This window comes from Amia ocellicauda, chromosome 12, assembly GCF_036373705.1.
Source record: "Amia ocellicauda isolate fAmiCal2 chromosome 12, fAmiCal2.hap1, whole genome shotgun sequence".
Lineage (NCBI taxonomy): Eukaryota > Metazoa > Chordata > Actinopteri > Amiiformes > Amiidae > Amia > Amia ocellicauda.
Window position 1 is genome coordinate 2160416 of NC_089861.1, and position 18681 is coordinate 2179096.

Below are 18681 nucleotides of genomic sequence, written 5' to 3' on the forward strand. Positions count from 1 at the left end.
AACATACACACACACACACACACACACACACACACACACACACACACACACACACACAGAGACACACACACAAACACACACACACACAGCAGAACAACGTAGCGAAGCCAATCAATCTCAGCAGCCTGACTGTGGGATGTGGGTGGAAACTGTGAGGCTGCAACGTTTACCCCTTACCACTATGCTTGCTAGCGCATATTGATTGATTGATTGATTGATTGATTGATTATTTTGCTTACTTTTAAACACATGGCCTCTGTCAATCGGTCATTCAGTCCAGAGTGAATCTGGGTCCAGTTACAGTCAGCATGTTCCCTCTGTCCTCTTTTTCATGCCTATTTTGTGTCCCATCAAAATTGTGGATGATACGTAGGAAGAGACATGGATTCATCTCACTATGTTTTTACAGGGAATATAAAGGCCACACGTATATTTTACTTCAAAGACATTTTTCTCGTCTTGTTTTTAATTGAATTATTAAACTTGTCCTCGAGGAAGGAGGTTAAGAATAGCCATGTGGGATGTGCGGCTTCTCGTGACAGATCCTCCCTTCAGCTCTTCAGGTTCACAAAGCTTGTTTCGAAGTGACAGTTCCTGCTCTACGGCTGTGATTACTCAAGTCCTGCCCCAGTGGGGAGGATGTCAAATGTACCTTTGATTTGAGATTTGAGTTTAAGTCGCAGCAATCAGGCTAACAAGCGTAATTAATCGAGGTCTCGCAAGATGGGTCTGAAATACTAATCAAGTCTTCTGGAAATGTCGTTCTGTACTGAGCTCTCAGTGTTTCTACGAGGCTTTGATTTACCTGCCAGTGCTTTATGACTGGAAAGAGTAACTTCAAAATAATTAAGACGTTGGAATGACTCTTCAGATGTACGGCTTGGAAGCAAAGTATGAGTTAGTGTGTTGTTCTTTCTGTGACATGGGAAGTTTTAAAATACTGTAGGTCCCCAAACAGGAATAATTTAATATGAATGACCAGAACAGTTCAATAAAATAATTTCTCACATCTGTGATTAGCAAAATAAATTGGATGACTGACTTCAACCGGGACTGAGAAGGTTCTTTGTCAACCTTTATTTGGTGAAAACGAAGTAAAGCTAAGTTGCCAGAAACATCATTTATCAGCATTTTCTTTTTCGTAGAGAGAGAGAGAGAATAAGAATAAGTGCCTCAGTGTTCGGTGGAAATTTAATGAAGAATCATCGTGTTATTTTCTTTGGATGAAAGCCTCTGTGGATTCCAGTTAGATATGAAGTATTGCTGATGCTCAGGTTTGTTTTCGCAGATGAGGGACCAGCCCGGTGAGATTTTATTGTTTTTAGACGTCCTGCTTACTGTGCAGCCGCGGAATCTGGCACCCCTTTATTTATTAATTTTTTTCCCCCCGTTGCTGACTTCAGTCCTCCTCCAGCCTACCTGATGGGTCACCACATGTTGAAGTTCCATATTTAGCGCCCAGCAGGAGAACTATTCCCGCTGTTTCTGAGCCCTTGTCACATCGAATCTCTCAGAGGCGGCCTTCGTGTTTAAAGTGCTATTGTCCTCCTTTCTTCTTCTTTTTTTTTCCTTTTTACCGCAAATCTCCTCTTCTCTCGCCCCCTCCTTCCTTCTCAGCGTCAGTAACACATTGAAATGTTAATGATCTTGCTGATTGTGGTCTGACTGTTGGCGCTCCATCACCGGGGCGAACCAGAGTGATTGGCCTGGGCTCGGGTTCACCCGGGCGGCTTCGTCAGGGGCAGTGACTCGTTGATTGAAAGCCCAGAGAGTAGGGTGGCTGCCGCTGAGTGGCATTCGCATGGAAGACATCATTAATTGTACAAAAGGGGGGGAGGGGGCATCCAGCAGGAGGCAAAGCCATTAATCAATTCCTCAGGAGAGGAGAGAATGATTGAAAGGACGAACGCTGGGCTAATCACCCTCACAGAAAGATAAATTAATTGATTATTTCTGCAATGACTGAACCGTGCAGTGCAGTGCCATATTGTGCAAAGAGAAGCTGAGGATACAGGCTAAACATGACTGTTTTAATATTATGGGACGTCAGCTATGTATTGGGCATCTTGGAGTGGGACGGACGTGTTCGACAGTTTTTAATTGAAAGAGCTTTTGCTGGCACACAACTCATCAATAACACAGCATCTGTAGAGCTATTATTATTATTAAAACTCAAGGAATTGAGCCCAGTTGAGCGTGAAACATCCTGCTCGCAATCTCTTCTCTAGGTTCAATATATCTAAGGATGCAGACGACACAAGGCGAGGGTTTGCAATGCATGGGCTAATGTCACTTGAACACTGCAATCAAAATTTCACCTTGAGACCTTCATCTACAATCATACAATCACACTGTCTCATTTAATCCTCTTTAAAAATGTATATATATTAATTATATTAACATATCCAATGCAAATTCAAGGAACACCCTCCGTTTGCTACAACAAAAGTATATTACAAATATATCTGTTTTGTGTTTGTTACATGAAGTCTAAAAAGTATCTAATATGTGCATGTTAAGAATGAAGCTTCTGTATATAAACATGGTGCAGAAGGAAGGTTGAACACGGCAGCCCACCGGGGCCAGGAGACGGGCCTCCTGCTCTCAGCTCCTGGGTCTGAGTCTTGGCACTGGCTGTGCTCTTGGTCTGTTTGAACTCGTACCGGCGCCTCTTCTCTCACCTCTCACAGATTCCGCCTAATCTGCTTACCTTTTTCATTACTTCCTCTGAGCCGCACGTCAGATGTGTATGGGAATATGTCAATCACTTTAATGAACTCGGGTTGTGTAAATTACAGCTCGATTACTTCCATTCCTTCCGTAATTAGTTTAATACCGTGCGCGTTTTGTGTTCTTGCTCCGGTCTGACTCAGGCAATCAGTGACAACCGTCTCAGGGGTGAAACAGTCATCGGCAAACCATTTTCTGAAGCTCGTTAAGACAGAAGTCGTGAAATTCAGCAAATAAATCCAATGTTAAGTAATCCTGCCAATAGTGTTGTTGAATGTCATGTTCCCCAGTTTTAACCCTCTCCATCTAAGACTGCAGTCTCGGGTCTGAGGGGAAAAATAATTGAAAAGTGGTCTGCTTGTCCTGGATTAACAGTTATTCACACAATCCATCAGTATGAATATGAGACTTGAGGAACGTCTCAGCATTCAATAGTTAGATTGAATGTCCCAGCGGCAGTTTCAGACATACAGATGCTTATGAACACGACAATGTATCCCACAACTATGCAGTGATGTACAGGGAATTAAATAACCTGAAGCATCATAGGAATATTAGTACATTTAGATTAATGTAAAGGGGGCAGAGATGAGATTTGGATGTAAAGAACTGGTTCAGAGATCCATGACCCAAACTATGCAGTGAACAATGACTACCCATGTCTCAACCGTGTCTTATTTGTCTTGCAGCCTGTGGAGAGACCTTACAAGACTCCACTGGTAACTTCTCTTCCCCCGGATTCCCTAACGGGTACCCCTCCTACACTCACTGCGTCTGGAGAATATCGGTCACACCTGGGGAAAAGGTAGGCTTTTATTTTATTTTTGGAGGAAGGGCTCAGTGGGGTGGTTCTGATTCATTACCATGTTATATTGCTCTTTTATTCTGTGGCAGCCTTGTGCAGGGTGCTATACCCAATAAAGATGGATCGATTGATATTCTGGAGAGACAGAATAACTTTTTAATAAAACAAACACACTATAATAAAGCCAGGTGTAAAAAACACGATGGTGGCTTTCAGTCGAGACTCAGAAAAATTATGAAAACCACAGAATTGGCTCCCAGGCTGAGACCCGGCCCAGTGAAATGTCTCCAAGACAGAAAATGTAATTGTGAAAGCTGCAGTTTCAACAAGCCTAATTGACAAATAGAAACCCTTTACCCCGACCTCTCGCCCTAGCTGTGCATAAGCGTCCTCAGCAAAAAAATGGTTGTGACATTGGGCCACTCAGCCAAGACGCTAAACACAAATAAATAAATAAATAAGCTTGTGCCCCGATCTTCCCTCTTCTCCTCACTGTCCCGGCTGGGGAACGCAGCCAGCGCCGGTGCGATTTGCATGCGGTTTTCCGCGGCCTGGCCGAAAGTGCTTGCATAGCCGATAATTGTGCGAACATTTGCTGACATGCATCCATTGATTATCCTCTCCTGGGAGGCCAGGCCTCATTGTCCCCCTTGAACCGCGGGTCTGCCTCGTCCGTTTGGCTCCACGATTCTGCCGCGTTTGCAGAACGATCCTTTTCAATGACTGCTTGTCTCCAATAACCAAGGCCATTACTCCCCCCCGTCCTCTACAATTGAGCCAAAGAAAGGAGAAAGAAAAGAAGGAAAAGAAATTGCATATATTTTCTGTGGCTATTATTTAATTTGATAATGGGACACAGTCCACCTGTTGGATTTATTGAAGAATAATAATAATCAGTCATCAGCATCATGAGAAACCATGCCATTATGTATATATATACGTTTTTGTTTTCCTCTCTCTCTCTCTCTCTCTCTCTCTCTCTCTCGCTCCGTCCTCCATAAACTCGTGAGATCATGCCTGAAGGCTTTTGTGCCTGAAGCTCAGCATGCCTCTCAGCAGGCGATGAGCTTATCACTTGATTAAGAGAGCCGTAGAAAAGATCCCGCTTCTGAAGTCAGGCCCGTCCACACGCTGGGTAATCAGGAATTAAAGATCATATGTGCGACTCTCCGCTCTCCGCTCCAGCTGATAGAGAAGTGTCTCTGCTTATCTGGGGTTACCCGGGTTCAAGAGCTTCTCCGCACTGCCGGGGGTATTGGGGGAGGGTGGGGGTGCATTAAGGGGATGTTAAGCAACATAGACATGCAGATTGCTATTTATATCTGAAGGAATCAAATCTTATAAATAGATACATGAGTGAAAGCAATGAATATGATGCAGAAGAGAATTGAAACTGTCCTGAGAGCAATCAGGAGGAGAAGAAGTGGAAATGTAAGGCTTTCTCAAGAAAACAAACAAACAACAACAACAACAAACTGCTTCAATGGTCTTAAAATGATATCCAGTGTTCTGTAGTTATTCTGTATGTTAAGAATTACACTACATTTTCAGGCCATATCTTATGTATTCATAATTACAGGTTTTTCAATATAATTATGAATGCATTATTTAGAGAAATGTACCCGTATATAGTCCTTGCTCTTTGTAAGACAATAACCAAAGACACTGAATGTCTTTCATTACCGTCTCGTCATATTTGCAAAACTGACTTTTTAAAATGCATCCAGGGCAAATATTTGGCAGAACGAAAGCCTCTCTTACAGCAGTTGCAATATTTAAAATGTTTTGCCAGCAAGGGTCCCCTGAAAGGCCTGCATTTCATCCAGAAAGCCCCAAGATAAATGGTTCTGTTACTAAATCCGATTGCTTAACCGAATAGAAGGCAAAATCATGGGTTGTGGGGGTGGGGTACTGAAGGGTTGATCAAAGAGTATATAGTTTATCACGGCTTCGCTGCTCAGGATATTAATATTTCGCTGTGTGGGTTTTGGGTAATCCTGTGGTAATACAAACATTAAGCAACTGTTGGGAGCTGCAGTCTGCATGTCAGAGGGATTATGATATTGCAACGTAGGTTCTGCCACAGACACGCTCGGATCCAGAGTCTCTCAAAGCCTCACAGTGCCATCTTCAGCCCGAGCCGAGAGACGCCGGCCCCGCGCACCCCCGCTGCCCGTCGGCTTGAGTGGCAAAGAGAGCGCCTCGGGCTCTCTCAGCATTGCGCTCCAGACGGCCTTTTTCCCTCCAATTCGGGCGTAGACTTAATGTAAAATTGTCAGAAGTGGCAGTGCCTTCCACTATCAATGGAAGTGAAATGTGAAAAAGTCACCTATAAAGATTTTATGAGCAGCTTGTCAACCAAATATTACTGTATTATGTTTGAACCCTGTCTTCTATATCCAGGTCAGCTCCTTTATCAAAAGACATGGATGTGATTCTGGTCATTGACACAAGAAAACAAAACCAACAAACACATATTTATTCTGCTGTCTTCTTGTGTGCCCTAGATTGTGCTCAATTTTACAACGATGGATCTCTACAAGAGCAGCCTCTGCTGGTATGATTACATCGAAGTCCGAGACGGATATTGGAGGAAAGCGCCCCTTCTTGGTAAAGAAATAATACAAATGTTCATTTTTAAATTAGTGTTCCATGTTTGATCATGTGACCCTTGTAGATTGTGTGAGACATGGACAATTGAAAGTTTTCTGCTTCTGGAATTATAACTTAAATTCAAATCGGTTCAGTGTGAGACGTGTTTGTGTTTTAAAACTTCAATATATTAGCTTAGAGCGTCACACTGGAGTGGAAATGAATGTTTTTGAAAGGGCCGTGCTGCCCATATGAGACTCACCTATATTTTGAATATATGTTAGAGATGTGTGATCCTTATATTTTCCACATGCCAAATTGCCCCCCTTTTCTATATTTAAATTAGATGGGATACATCTTTAAAATATAGTCTAGTCTGCAATCCATATATTGATAAGTTGAAAATATATTGTTGAAATTAACCTCTCTGTGTGTTTGCAAATTAGAAAATTAATGAACGTACTGCAGGCTAAAATATATCCCCAAAACCGTAAGTGCTGTACGTTTCCAGAGCGGCTCTATAACCATGTCTGCTCTTCTGCAGGTAGATTCTGCGGTGAGAAAGTCCCCGAGGTCCTCATCTCCACCGAAAGCAGGATGTGGATCGAATTTCGCAGCAGCAGCAACTGGGTGGGAAAAGGCTTCTCCGCCTCCTACGAAGGTGTTTTAATTATTATTATCTGTTTCTGTAAAGGCTGAGGAATAATACAGAGCACAGAGAAGTGTTGAAATGAGGAGGATAAGCCCAGTTAGGAGCTTTAATGTGAACCATTACCTTTTTTATGACTGTCGTTTCTCATTTGAACATTAATGTGGAATTCGTCCAGTCCTTTGAGAGAGAATTCAGTTACTCCTCCTGATCTTGACTTCCAGCAGATAATTCTCCCCTGTTCGGGGCAGAAACAACTCTTTTGCATTATAAAAACATGTCTACACAAAGATTGCTGTACCCAGGAGGAGAATAATACCTAACTGTACCGATGCCGAATGTTTGTGTTGTTTTTGCTGCACGTTTTGTGAAGATGTTTCTTACAGACCGGCCTGCAAGCTGGATTTGATTTTAAGTTCCTGACAGCCAATATAAATCATCTGTTATTATTATTATAGTTATTGTTTTATCTTAAATTAGCCATCTGTGGAGGTGAGATCAACAAAGATGCTGGCCAGATTCAATCCCCCAACTACCCGGATGACTACCGGCCGATGAAGGAGTGTGTGTGGAAGATCACGGTGGCCGAGAACTACAACGTGGGGCTGAGCTTCCAGGCCTTCGAGGTAACATCTGTGACAGCGTCTCTCCCTCAGGGGCCGCTCGCCGCTCGGGGGGGAGGGGACGGCACGCTGACACAGGCCTCGGCGGTGACAATGACAAGCTATGGGTTTTGACACCGACCGCTGTGAAGGCAAAGTTCAAGCACAGTAAGCTTCTCCAGCAGCATAACCTCTAAATGCGATTACAGAGAGCACTGTTTGACTATTTAAAGCTTCTTTAATTAACCGTTAAACGCGGCTACTCGCTTGTGTGTCAGGTATCTTTTAAAAAAAAAAAACAACAACAATAAAAAGCTGTAAGCAGTATGTGTTGCGTGTGCCTGAACTGGATGGATTGGAGAGGAGCGAAGCAGCGATTCTCCCGTTCAGTTGTTCTGTTAAACGTGTTTTATCTCAGAGCCCAGTCCTTTGTGAGCCCGGCTGCTCTGTACCTCTTGTGACCAACTCCATTAATTCAGCCCCGTGGTTCCTGCGGTTCCTGTGGACTCCTGCTTCCATCTTTACAGTCGCCAATTAGCCCTGATGGATGCAGGATTTAAGAGGCTCTGTGATCTGTGAAATCCTGTTTACCTTGGATTAGATCCCAGCCTTAAAAGTACCATGTGATTCTTTCTGTTGAATAAAAAAAGGAAAAGGGGGAAAAAAGTAATTGTTAATGCGCAAAATGGACAAACCACATGTGTGTCGATGCGGGGAAACGCACACGCGTCTCTCTAGTTTGGAAGCAGCGCTGTATGGTGTTGTTTTGTTTCCACGTGTACAGTATTGTGTAGGCCTCCCAACAGCAGCGTGTCGTACCCTTGAGAGAAGGAACTTTACCCAGAATGCACCACTGAAAACACAATTATGTAACCCATGCCAATGTTGTCGGATGAAAGTGAGATCAAATAATAATAATCATAATTGTGTAACGGCAGATTGAGAGACACGACAGCTGTGCTTACGACTACCTGGAAGTGAGAGACGGCAACTCGGAGACCAGCCCTCTGATTGGCCGTTTCTGCGGCTATGACAAGCCGGACGACATCCGCTCTACCTCAAACAACCTGTGGATGAAATTCATCTCTGACGGGACGGTCAACAAAGCTGGATTCGCTGCAAACTTCTTCAAAGGTAGTGTTTCAAAGAGGGTTCGCTTTTCTCTTTACACCTTCTGACACTGCAGTGGTTGTATATTAAAATAAGTAGATACACAGATAAAAAAGCACAACTTTGTTCCTCTAGCGATTGAGAAAAGAAACAAGGCGTAAACACCATAATCTTCACAATTAAACACATCGTTCTCCAGCAGTTAAATCTGAATATGCACTTCCATAAGTATATGTTAAAACAGCAAACCTTAACCTGGCTAATTTCCTGTTCGTGGTGTGTTAGTCTTTGCAGTCTTTCTCTGTGTGGGCTGATTAACACATTGGCAATCAGACAAAGAGATACACACTGAATGTGCTTGACATCTACCACTGTACTGCCTCGTCAAAAGCCCCTCCAGACAACAGCTTGACTCCATTATGCTGAACTGTAAGGAATTACAATCTCCAATCCTGCCTTTTGAGAGAGCCGCGCATAAGTCCCTGCAACGGGGGAGTTATTATCCGAGGTTCTGATGCCGGGACTCTCCGCAGATGGCGCAGATTGCCCAGCGCCCGGGCAGTGACGGGAGAAGCTTAAGACATACAACAAGAGATGTAGTGACTCCATTAGCTTTTTAAAAAGACAGAGCAGGCTGAGCTGGAGACCCAGCCCTACCTGTGCGATTACAGACGATCGCCACAGAGCCACCCAACGTCTACATCTGCTGTCTAAGTGTATTAGGTCAACGGTTGCAGCTCATCCTCTTACCCCTCCATATTACCGCATGAACATGATTGGAGGCCTTTTAAAAACACTGGTTTCTTCTGAACTTTTGTGTCAATATCTACATCGATATGCAAAATATTCATACCTTCAGTAGCTGTCGTGCTAGTAAATCAAACATGAAAATAGGATGGAGGAAATCAAGAAAAAAATATTGTAAAGATTAGAAGAAACGGCCTGGTTTGACAGTTTTATTTGTCATTATATCATAAGAACCTCAGAAAGTGTCCAATCGAGAGGAGGCCATTCACCCCATCGTGCTCGTTTGGTGTCCATTAATAACTAAGTGATCAAGGATCCTATCCAGTCTGTTTTTGAATGTTCCCAAATTGTCTCTTCAGCCACATCGCTGGGGAGTTTGTTCAGATTGTGACGCCTCTCTGTGTGAAGAAGTGTCTCCTGTTGTCTTGAATGCCTTGAAGCCCAATTTCCATTTGTGTCCCCGGGTGCGTGTGTCCCTGCTGATCTGGAAAAGCTCCTCTGGTTTGATGTGGTCGAAGCCTTTCATGATTTTGAAGACTTGGATCAAGTCCCCACGTAGTCTCCTCTGTTCCAGGGTGAAAAGGTTCAGTTCCTCAGTCTCTCAGTAGGACTTTCCCTTCAGACCTGGAATAAGTCTGGTTGCTCTCCTCTGAACTGTCTCTAGAGCAGCGATATCTTTCTTGAAGTGTGGAGCCCAGAACTGTCCACAGTATCCAGATGAGCTCTAACTAGTGCATTGTACAGACTGAACATCACTGCCCTTGTGCTCAATTCTACACTTTTGACGATATACCCTAGCATTGTGTTTGCCTTTTTTATTGCTTCCCCACATTGTTTGGATGGAGAAAGTGAGGAGTCCACATAGACTCCTAGGTCTTTCTCATGCGTTACTTCATCTAGTTCTGTTCCTCCCATAGTGTAATTATAGTGGACATTTTTGTTACCTGCATGTAATACCTTGCACTTGTCCACATTGAATTTAATTTGCCAGGTGTCGGCCCACAACTGAATATTATCTAAGTCCCTTTGAATAGCCTGTGCTGCCGAGATTGTATCTGCTGAGCCACCTATTTTAGTATCATCTGCAGATTTGACAAGTTTGCTAACTATCCCAGAGTCCAGATCATTAATATAGATTAGAAACAGCACAGGCCCTAGTACTGATCCCTGTGGAACTCCACTAACAACCTCACTCCAGTTAGAAGCGACTCCTCTAATCGACACCCTCTGTTTCCTAGACATCAACCAGTTCATAATCATCTACTTACATTACCCTGAATGCCTACAGCTTCCAATTTGAGGATCAGTCTTTGGTGTGGAACCTTATCAAAAGCTTTTTGGAAATCTAAGTATATCATATCATATGCTTTCACGTGATCTACAGCTGCAACTGCAACCCATGTTGACTATCTCCAGGAATATGGTTTTCATTAAGATGCTCCTCTATTTTCTGTCTAATCATTTTATCCAACATTTTACAGGTGATGCAGGTGAGACTGATTGGTCTGTAATTTCCTGGCTCAGTTTTGTCCCCTTTCTTGTGGATTGGTATGACATTTGCTGTCTTCCAGTCAGTTGGCACATCCCCTGTTCTAAGTGTCATTTGGAATATTTGAGTTAACAGCCTATACATAATTTCCCTCATTTCTTTAAGTACTGTTGGAAATATCCCATCTGATCCAGGTGATTTGTTTGTTTTTAATTCTGCTAGTCCCTTTAGTACCTCCTCCTCATTTATCCTGATCTTCCCAGTCTATGTTTGGGAAATTGAAATCCCCCAGTATAACAGCCACATCCTTGCTACATGTAGTCCTGATTACACTGTACAATGCAACATCTTGCTGAATATCTGAGTTGGGTGGTCTGTAACACACTCCTACTGCTAATCCTGGGGATATTTTATTCAAAAGTTTAACCTTCAAAGATTCTGTTTCGTTACTGGGATCTAATTTGAGTTCTTCTGCCTCAATGTGATTTTTCACATATAATGCTACCCCACCCCCTCTTCGATTTTGCTTGTCACTCCTACAACATCATGGTCACATGCCAGCACTGTGGCTTCTAGGTCTAACATCTTGTTCCTTATACTCTTGGTACATTTCAGGACTTTCCTACTGGAAGTTTCCCTTGGTTTTATTTACTTAGTGGAACATCTCCCATTGTCAGAGCTCCCTGCCCCCCTGGTCCCTATTTTAAAAGATTCTCAATTTCTCTGCACATACGCTCTCCCAATGCATTAGCCCCCCTTCTGTTTAGATGTAGACCGTCCGGTTTGTACAGGTCCCATCTATCCCAGAAGAAAGACCAATGCTCCATAAACCTAAACCCCTCTTCCCTACACCAAGATTTCAACCACGTGTTAAACTTTCTAATCTCTGCCTGTCTCCCTGGCCTGGCACGTGGTACCAGAAGTATTTCAGAGAAAACTGCCATGGAGGTTCTGCTCATTAGTTTTGTTCATAACTCTTTAAATTTGTCTTGCAGAACCTCTGTCCTACCTTTTCCTATGTCATTGGTTCCAATGTTGACCATGACCAGTGGATTCCCCCGGCTTTGGCCAGTAGCCCATCTACTAGTTTAGGTAGATCTGCAACCTGAGCACCAGGCAGGCAAGATACCATGCGGGTCTCCTTATCACTAGAACACACTGTGTGATCTACGCCTCTAAGGATCGAGTCTCCTACTATAACTACCTCCCTGTTCTGGGGGGGAGTGGGCACCATGGTGCTCTGGTGCTCAACTGCCCTCCCATCACCCTCTGAGCTGTCACTGTCCAACTCAATGTCCAGCAGTTGGAACCTGTTGGGCAATTCAAGCTCTTGGGGTGTCTCTAGGGGTTGTGCATGCCCTTTTCTGCGTTTATGACCTACTGTAACCCAGCAGTTCTCTACACTGTCCTGCTCTGAGGTCTCAACTCTCCTAGGTTTTGGCTGCACACCATCTCTCTCATGGGCTGATTGACCAATTCTTCTATATCCCTAATACAGCGCAGATCGACAAGCTGAGCCTCAAGATCACGAACCTTGATCTCTAGGATTTCAACCTGCCGACAACGTTCACAAATGAAATCTTCTTGGATGAGTTCATCCAGGAAGGCAATCATTCTGCAAACCTGACACTGTAGTGGCCACATGCTTCTAAATTTTGCAAGTTTTTTTTTTTTTTTTTTTTTTTTGGCTCTTGGTTTCTGTCCCCTGGTCAACTACTTGACTTTTTTGTCACCGAGAAACAGCGCAGCTTTTGCTACCTGCCCCCAATTCACACCTAACTGGCATAACTTAATCACCTTTCCTTCAACCTATTTACTTTCACCAACTCAGCAGCTGAACTGAATTGACTTAAATTAAGGTACAGTTAAGGTATCGATTCTGTCACCGAGGGGTAAACAGGACAGGCTCCTGTTGACACAATATATACTGATAAGGTCTAAAAACAATCTGGAATTGATATAATATTTAAAGCCTGCAGAGAAGCTTGATATTGATTCATTTGGTCAGCTAATTAGACCCATTGAGGGACTGGGAACTGGGTTGGAACACTGTGCACTGATTACTGACCCCTCTCTGCAGAGGAAGACGAATGTGCCAAACCTGACAACGGGGGCTGTGAGCAGCGCTGTGTGAACACGCTGGGGAGCTTCAAGTGTGCCTGCGACCCGGGATACGAACTCGCCACCGACAAGAAGAGCTGTGAAGGTACCGTGCGTGGGGTCCATTTTTTATGGTTGATTCCCATCCATATCTGCACTGCCACTAACTGCTACATGACCAAGCCCGCACCAAGGTGTAAATCTTCTTCCTCCTCTTCTCAAAGCTGCCTGTGGGGGCCTCCTGACGAAGCTCAATGGCACTGTCACCACCCCCGGCTGGCCCAAGGAATACCCCCCCAATAAGAATTGCGTGTGGCAGGTGGTGGCTCCCACGCAGTACCGGATCTCCATGCAGTTTGAGTATTTTGAGCTCGAAGGGAATGAAGTAAGTGATTGACTTTCTAATTATTACAAATCTGTATAGAGTTCATTACCAAGCCCCTACATTGTGGTCTCCCTTTGATAAAGCTAGGATTTAACTTGAATAAAACTGGGGACTCTTACCCTAATCCGAAACTGGACCAAACAGTAACCCTCATTCGATTGATATATTTTGTTTTTGCCCATCAGTTTTATATTTAGTGTTTGTCTTCCTCTGTCCTTCCAAGGTGTGCAAATACGATTACGTGGAAGTCCGCAGTGGCCTTTCCTCCGATTCCAAGCTCCACGGGAAGTACTGTGGAACCGAAGTGCCTGAGGTCATCACATCCCAATACAACAACATGAGAATTGAGTTCAAATCCGACAACACCGTGTCCAAGAAGGGATTCAAGGCCCATTTCTTCTCAGGTACAGAACTGCCCTTCATGGCTCTGCTCTTTATTTACACTTGCTGTGATAAGGTAATGGCATTGATACTCAAACAGGAAGGACTCTCAGGACCCAGTCTAGGGGGCAGGGATCGCAGTTGGGTGCCGTGATTTTTATTGGCACAGCCAACAAATGTCTAAATGGTGGGAAATGGATTATTTTGGTCCTGGTATTGAATACATTTTATGAAGACCAGATAGCGGAATTGACTGCAGATATTTCATTACGAAGGAGGACTTGCTGTCAGATGATTGACAACTTCCACCACTTTCAACAATTATCCTCAGACACCCTGGTAATTGCCGTTTCCACCTGACCGTAAACTCAGAGAGAAATAGGAAAACGGAATATCGCAGCTGTCAGTCTTGTTGTCTCTTTGTGCGCATGCATCACTTAGCCGTATTGGACTAAGTGGTATAGCTGAACTTATTAAAAATGCTTTTCTGTTCATTCTAATGGACCCTGTCAATGTATTTCACGGGTGGCATCGAGCCGCCGCATCGCTGATTTACGCTGACAGCTCTTCATTTGTTTACATTAAATTAACTCGCAAAAAATGCACATCTAATTTGGAAGATGCAGGAAAGCTAATGAACAATATCTGGTTAAAAATATATCCCAGCAACGTAACTGGGGGTGTCTTATTTTGACAAAGCCGTAGAGCATTTATACTGCAAAATGTGATGTGTGGCAAATTGAGTTCTGATGAGAGTTGTGTGTGTGTGTGTTTGTGCACATGTGTGTCTATGATTTATTTCAAAAATAAATCAATACAAAAATGAAAACGACATGCAGAATTTGTTCAGCTAATAACTTAATGTACTTGATTGTGCACCCAACAACAGCGCGATCTTGAACCTATTGTGGGATAATCGAAAAGGCAGGTGGTGGCGGCAGATAGTATTTGTGTTTGTTCAGTGTGCCGAAAGTGTCGGGCCTTTGGTTCCTGAGATAGGATTAGTTCCTGCCATACGCAAGACTGGAACCGGGAAAATAGTCTAAACCCGTAACTGCCAGGAATGAGATTCGTGCAAAAGGGTCCGTGCAGTTTTAATGACTTTCCTCTTCATCATCAATCGCACAAATATGGTGCTTGTCCTATAAATAGCTTTTTTTTCTGGAAAGGTTTGCAGGAATTGTGTGTAATATTCTCATGCTTGTGTGCACGTGTGTGTGAGTGTGTTTGTGTGTGCGTGAGAGAGAGAGTGTTTTCTTTGTCTTTTTGTGTGGATTGTGCTGATGCAACCTGAGACTGAGTATAATAAACACAGAGCACAGTTAAGCGCCACCTGTTTAGCCAAACAGAGTGTTTTATTCTGTTTGCGTCTTTGGTTTGGGAACGACTCATGCACAGGAACCCAGCTCCTTCCTCTGGCCTTTTAGAAACGGGATGTCAATTACCTACCGTATAGCCGTCAGCCACTTATATAACGAGGAAGAGATGACAAAACTGGGCTGGAAATGTTTTTACCTGATGACCAAATGTCTTGAGCAGGAAATCAAGACAGCGTTTGAGAACGGGAAGCCATTCTCAGTGTTTTCACACAGCTCAGAGGCCAAAACATCCGGTGCGTTTCCATCTCAACCAGTGTATGATGAAGTAAATGACAAATACATACCAGTTTCTCTTTGTGTTTTTTGTTAACAGCTACTTAAAGCGGTACAATGTGAATCAGGGATCCGGGAAACAAGTGAATAGGAAAACTACCTCTAACAAATAGTAGTAATGGGTGGATTAATCTTCATTTATGCTTCAGTTCTAATGTTGTTGTGTTGTCTGAACTACTGGTATTCACACCATTCCTGCGAAGCGAAGTGCTGTCTTAAAAGTGCAGAAAACAAAGAACGGTTACATTTTCAGATTCTAATTGTATAATTTAACTTCTACACATTGATGTTGACTGGCAGGGCAGGACCCCGAGCCCACACTCACCTCTGCTGCCATGTTGGTACGTTCTCTTTCACAGACAAAGATGCGCCCTGCAAAGAGAGAATTTTTGTTTTTGAGTCTTGCAAGGACTTGGCGCGGTTTCCCCCCTCCGGCCGAGTACGTATAAATGACAGACTGGCGACCTCTGAGGGTCTCAGAGGTACGGCCAATTGTCCCCCGGCTTCCGAAACCTAACACGTTAACTGTACTGAGAATGGATCTGAAAAGCATCCATTCAAGACTGGGAGACTGGTTTCCACCTGGCTGGCAACAAATGTGTTTTGCGTCCTCGCCCTCGCAAAAGCATTTGTTCTTCTTCATTAACACTGTGAGGGACCTGTGGCCATTACGGTGTTAATGGGCACTTTGCTTGTATCTCTGTTGATTCGATGATCTGTATCTGTTGGGTGGTTCTGCTATAACCCCCGAGTCATGACTAACATTGACTGTAAACACGAAGGTAATCTGTATGTCTTTTCTGTAAGCAACTGAACTGCGTGGGGTCGTTCGCCCCGAGCCAAGGCAAGAAAGAGGGATTTTTCTTTGATTCAGATCGCACTATATATACTTGTATACATGTTATACTCAAAAAGCTACACAGCTCTGTTTTCAAGATGTTTCCAAGATGGTTTAAACTGTCATTGTTTCTCCCCAAGTGTTTATTTTTAATTTATTTTTAGTGCTTCACAAATTCTCCCTTAATTTCATCGTAACCACTTTTATATGTGTTACTGTCACAATACTAGCAGATCACTAGCAGCAATCACTCATCGTGTTGACGGACTGAGGGAGAAGCTCAACCTTGTTTGTTTTTGGGGAACAAAAACCAACAACTTTATTAATCATCAGTAAATATGCTGTTCTCTAGAGTGTTTTTCCAACAAACATTTTCATTATACAATCTGAAAAATCTCATGAAATATCTGGGTTCCTCTATAATGTCCATACCAAGAAAAGACAGAAAATATTTAACACTTATTTAGCACCCAAATATCAGAGCACATACTGAGATAAAGCAGATGAGGGGAAGACAGGCACTCGTTAAAGAGCACTGCCTTCGTTAACAGCACAGTCAATGCGAATTGGAGGAAGGAAAAGGGTTGTGTGAGTTGATACAATGGTCTCCAGCCCTCTGTAAGTGGTGGGAAATGCAAGGGGCAGCTTTTATGTTTTTCTGGAGGGCATGACTGCAGGTGTGGGAGACCATGCCCAGAAAGAAGCATCGATTAAGCAAAACCACAAAACATTTTTATATTTTAAGGAATTTTCTGGAATTGGGTCAAAATACAGATTTGTAACTTTATCATTCCCACAAAAACTCGTTATATTATAGGACCAGCACTTCCAGAAGATTTGGAGGTCTTTTTTTACTTTATTTAAAGCTGTGAAAAGCCTACTTGTTTTCCAGTCTTCTTGTTGCCAGAGGAAACCCAGGGTGAACATTTCCTTCTGCTCACACAAGGAACCAATGTTGAGATTCCCTTTCAGTTTCCAAAGTCCCCCCATTCATCCCTCCATTTGTCCGCTCACTGTCTAATTGATTAACTGAGTGCGTTTGTAGACATTGTTGTTAACCAGCAGCCTGCGCTTCAACTCACCTCACTGCATGCGGGAATGACAGCTAGTGTGTGTGTCAGGAACAGTCTGCCAGTTTGGGGCTAATGGACAGCCTGCCCTGCCGGCAGAGACGGTTGATTTTGAGCGATCGCCTCCGACCGCTGCCTCTCGCTGGAACGACTGCCTGCTAATGTGGTCTGGCATCTCCCCCGCCTCGGGGATCTCCGTGGCTGTCGTTCGCAGGTCGTGTTTCCTCTGCTTCCCTCGGCCTCTCCTGCTAACCCAGTAAAAACCTCTGTTTCGAATGACAGCTCATTAAACCAAAGTCTTGTCTTGCTTTATTACGGCGACCTTCAACTCCTAGCATCATTTTCTATAATGTTTTAAGCTGTTTTACAAAAGATATGTTCTTTAAGTAATATATATATATATATATATATATATATATATATATATATATATATATATATATGAATACTTCTGTTTTTTGTCTGAACTCTTCTGCTGTCTTTGTGTGTTTTGATTTGTCCAGATTCATCAGAGGTCAATCATTTAAATCACACTTTTTGGAGACCTGCTTTGCATACAATCCTCACCGGGAACTTCTGATATAATGCACTGTAATTTCAAATCATTGTCTCTTTTCTAAAGGGGTTTTAAAGCATAATAATAATAAAAGACTCACATAGACGTTATGTTTTCTTCACCCGGGGTATAATTTAATAGACAGCAGTTTATTACAGACAATCTCTATAATCTGTACAAGGAGGATAATTAGATTAGGGTGTATAAAAGGGAACATTAATTGCCCCCCTGCTGTTTTAAGATTACATTAATAATATGATAATTACAACATGGGGTAATTGTTTTAATTTACCTCTTTCACAGTTCTTTGTGATTTTGATAGTGACCCACAAATGTGTTACTTACAACTGATGTGCTGACAGTTTCAACTGCTCTCATCCTTCATTATAGAAAGCAGATTCAGTCATTAATGGTAACAAACATATACTTATTAACCCCTGGACCAAGGATTTAGTAACAAGCATATAAACAGTACCGTTCAAATATATGGAAGTACTAAAGATGTTCAGGAGGACAGAGGTAGGCGTGGGGGGCATTTTAGATTATATCATCATACAACCAAAGTGTTTGTGTATCAGTATTATTAATGACTGTTGCTCATGAGTTGATTGGCAATCTGTCTGAGATCGATAGACCCACACACTAATGAATGGGTACAAATATGGCACAGAGCCGCGGCCTTTGTGTCACTCGTGCTGTGGCCCCTGTGCCATAGTTTACCCTGCTCTGGACAAACACACCGCTCTCTTGTATGATTATTTACTTCCCTGCTCGTCTCCTTCCTCTTCTTCTCTAACACGCGGTTGATCTGTGCATGTTGTGCGTCTCTCACACTCTCCACAGACAGGGACGAGTGCTCCAAGGACAATGGCGGCTGCCAGCACGACTGCGTCAACACTGTAGGCAGCTATGTGTGTCAGTGCCGCAACGGATTCGTGCTGCACGAAAACAAGCATGACTGCAAGGAAGGTACGT

General features: G+C 43.2%; 1 protein-coding gene across 2 annotated transcripts in view; it reads left to right on the top strand.

The window, feature by feature from the left end:
* Positions 1 to 18681, top strand: part of tll1 (tolloid-like 1) — a 70564-nt gene that overhangs the window by 34236 nt on the left and 17647 nt on the right. Inside the window, exons 9-18 of one of the 2 annotated variants that reach the window (XM_066718057.1) lie at positions 3420 to 3535; positions 6043 to 6145; positions 6672 to 6788; positions 7257 to 7402; positions 8317 to 8512; positions 12805 to 12930; positions 13049 to 13209; positions 13433 to 13613; positions 15602 to 15724; positions 18550 to 18675. In XM_066718057.1, coding sequence (XP_066574154.1) covers positions 3420 to 3535; positions 6043 to 6145; positions 6672 to 6788; positions 7257 to 7402; positions 8317 to 8512; positions 12805 to 12930; positions 13049 to 13209; positions 13433 to 13613; positions 15602 to 15724; positions 18550 to 18675 — 1395 coding nt within the window. The remainder of the gene's footprint in view (positions 1 to 3419; positions 3536 to 6042; positions 6146 to 6671; positions 6789 to 7256; positions 7403 to 8316; positions 8513 to 12804; positions 12931 to 13048; positions 13210 to 13432; positions 13614 to 15601; positions 15725 to 18549; positions 18676 to 18681) is intronic. The other variant, XM_066718058.1, reaches the window with a different exon arrangement.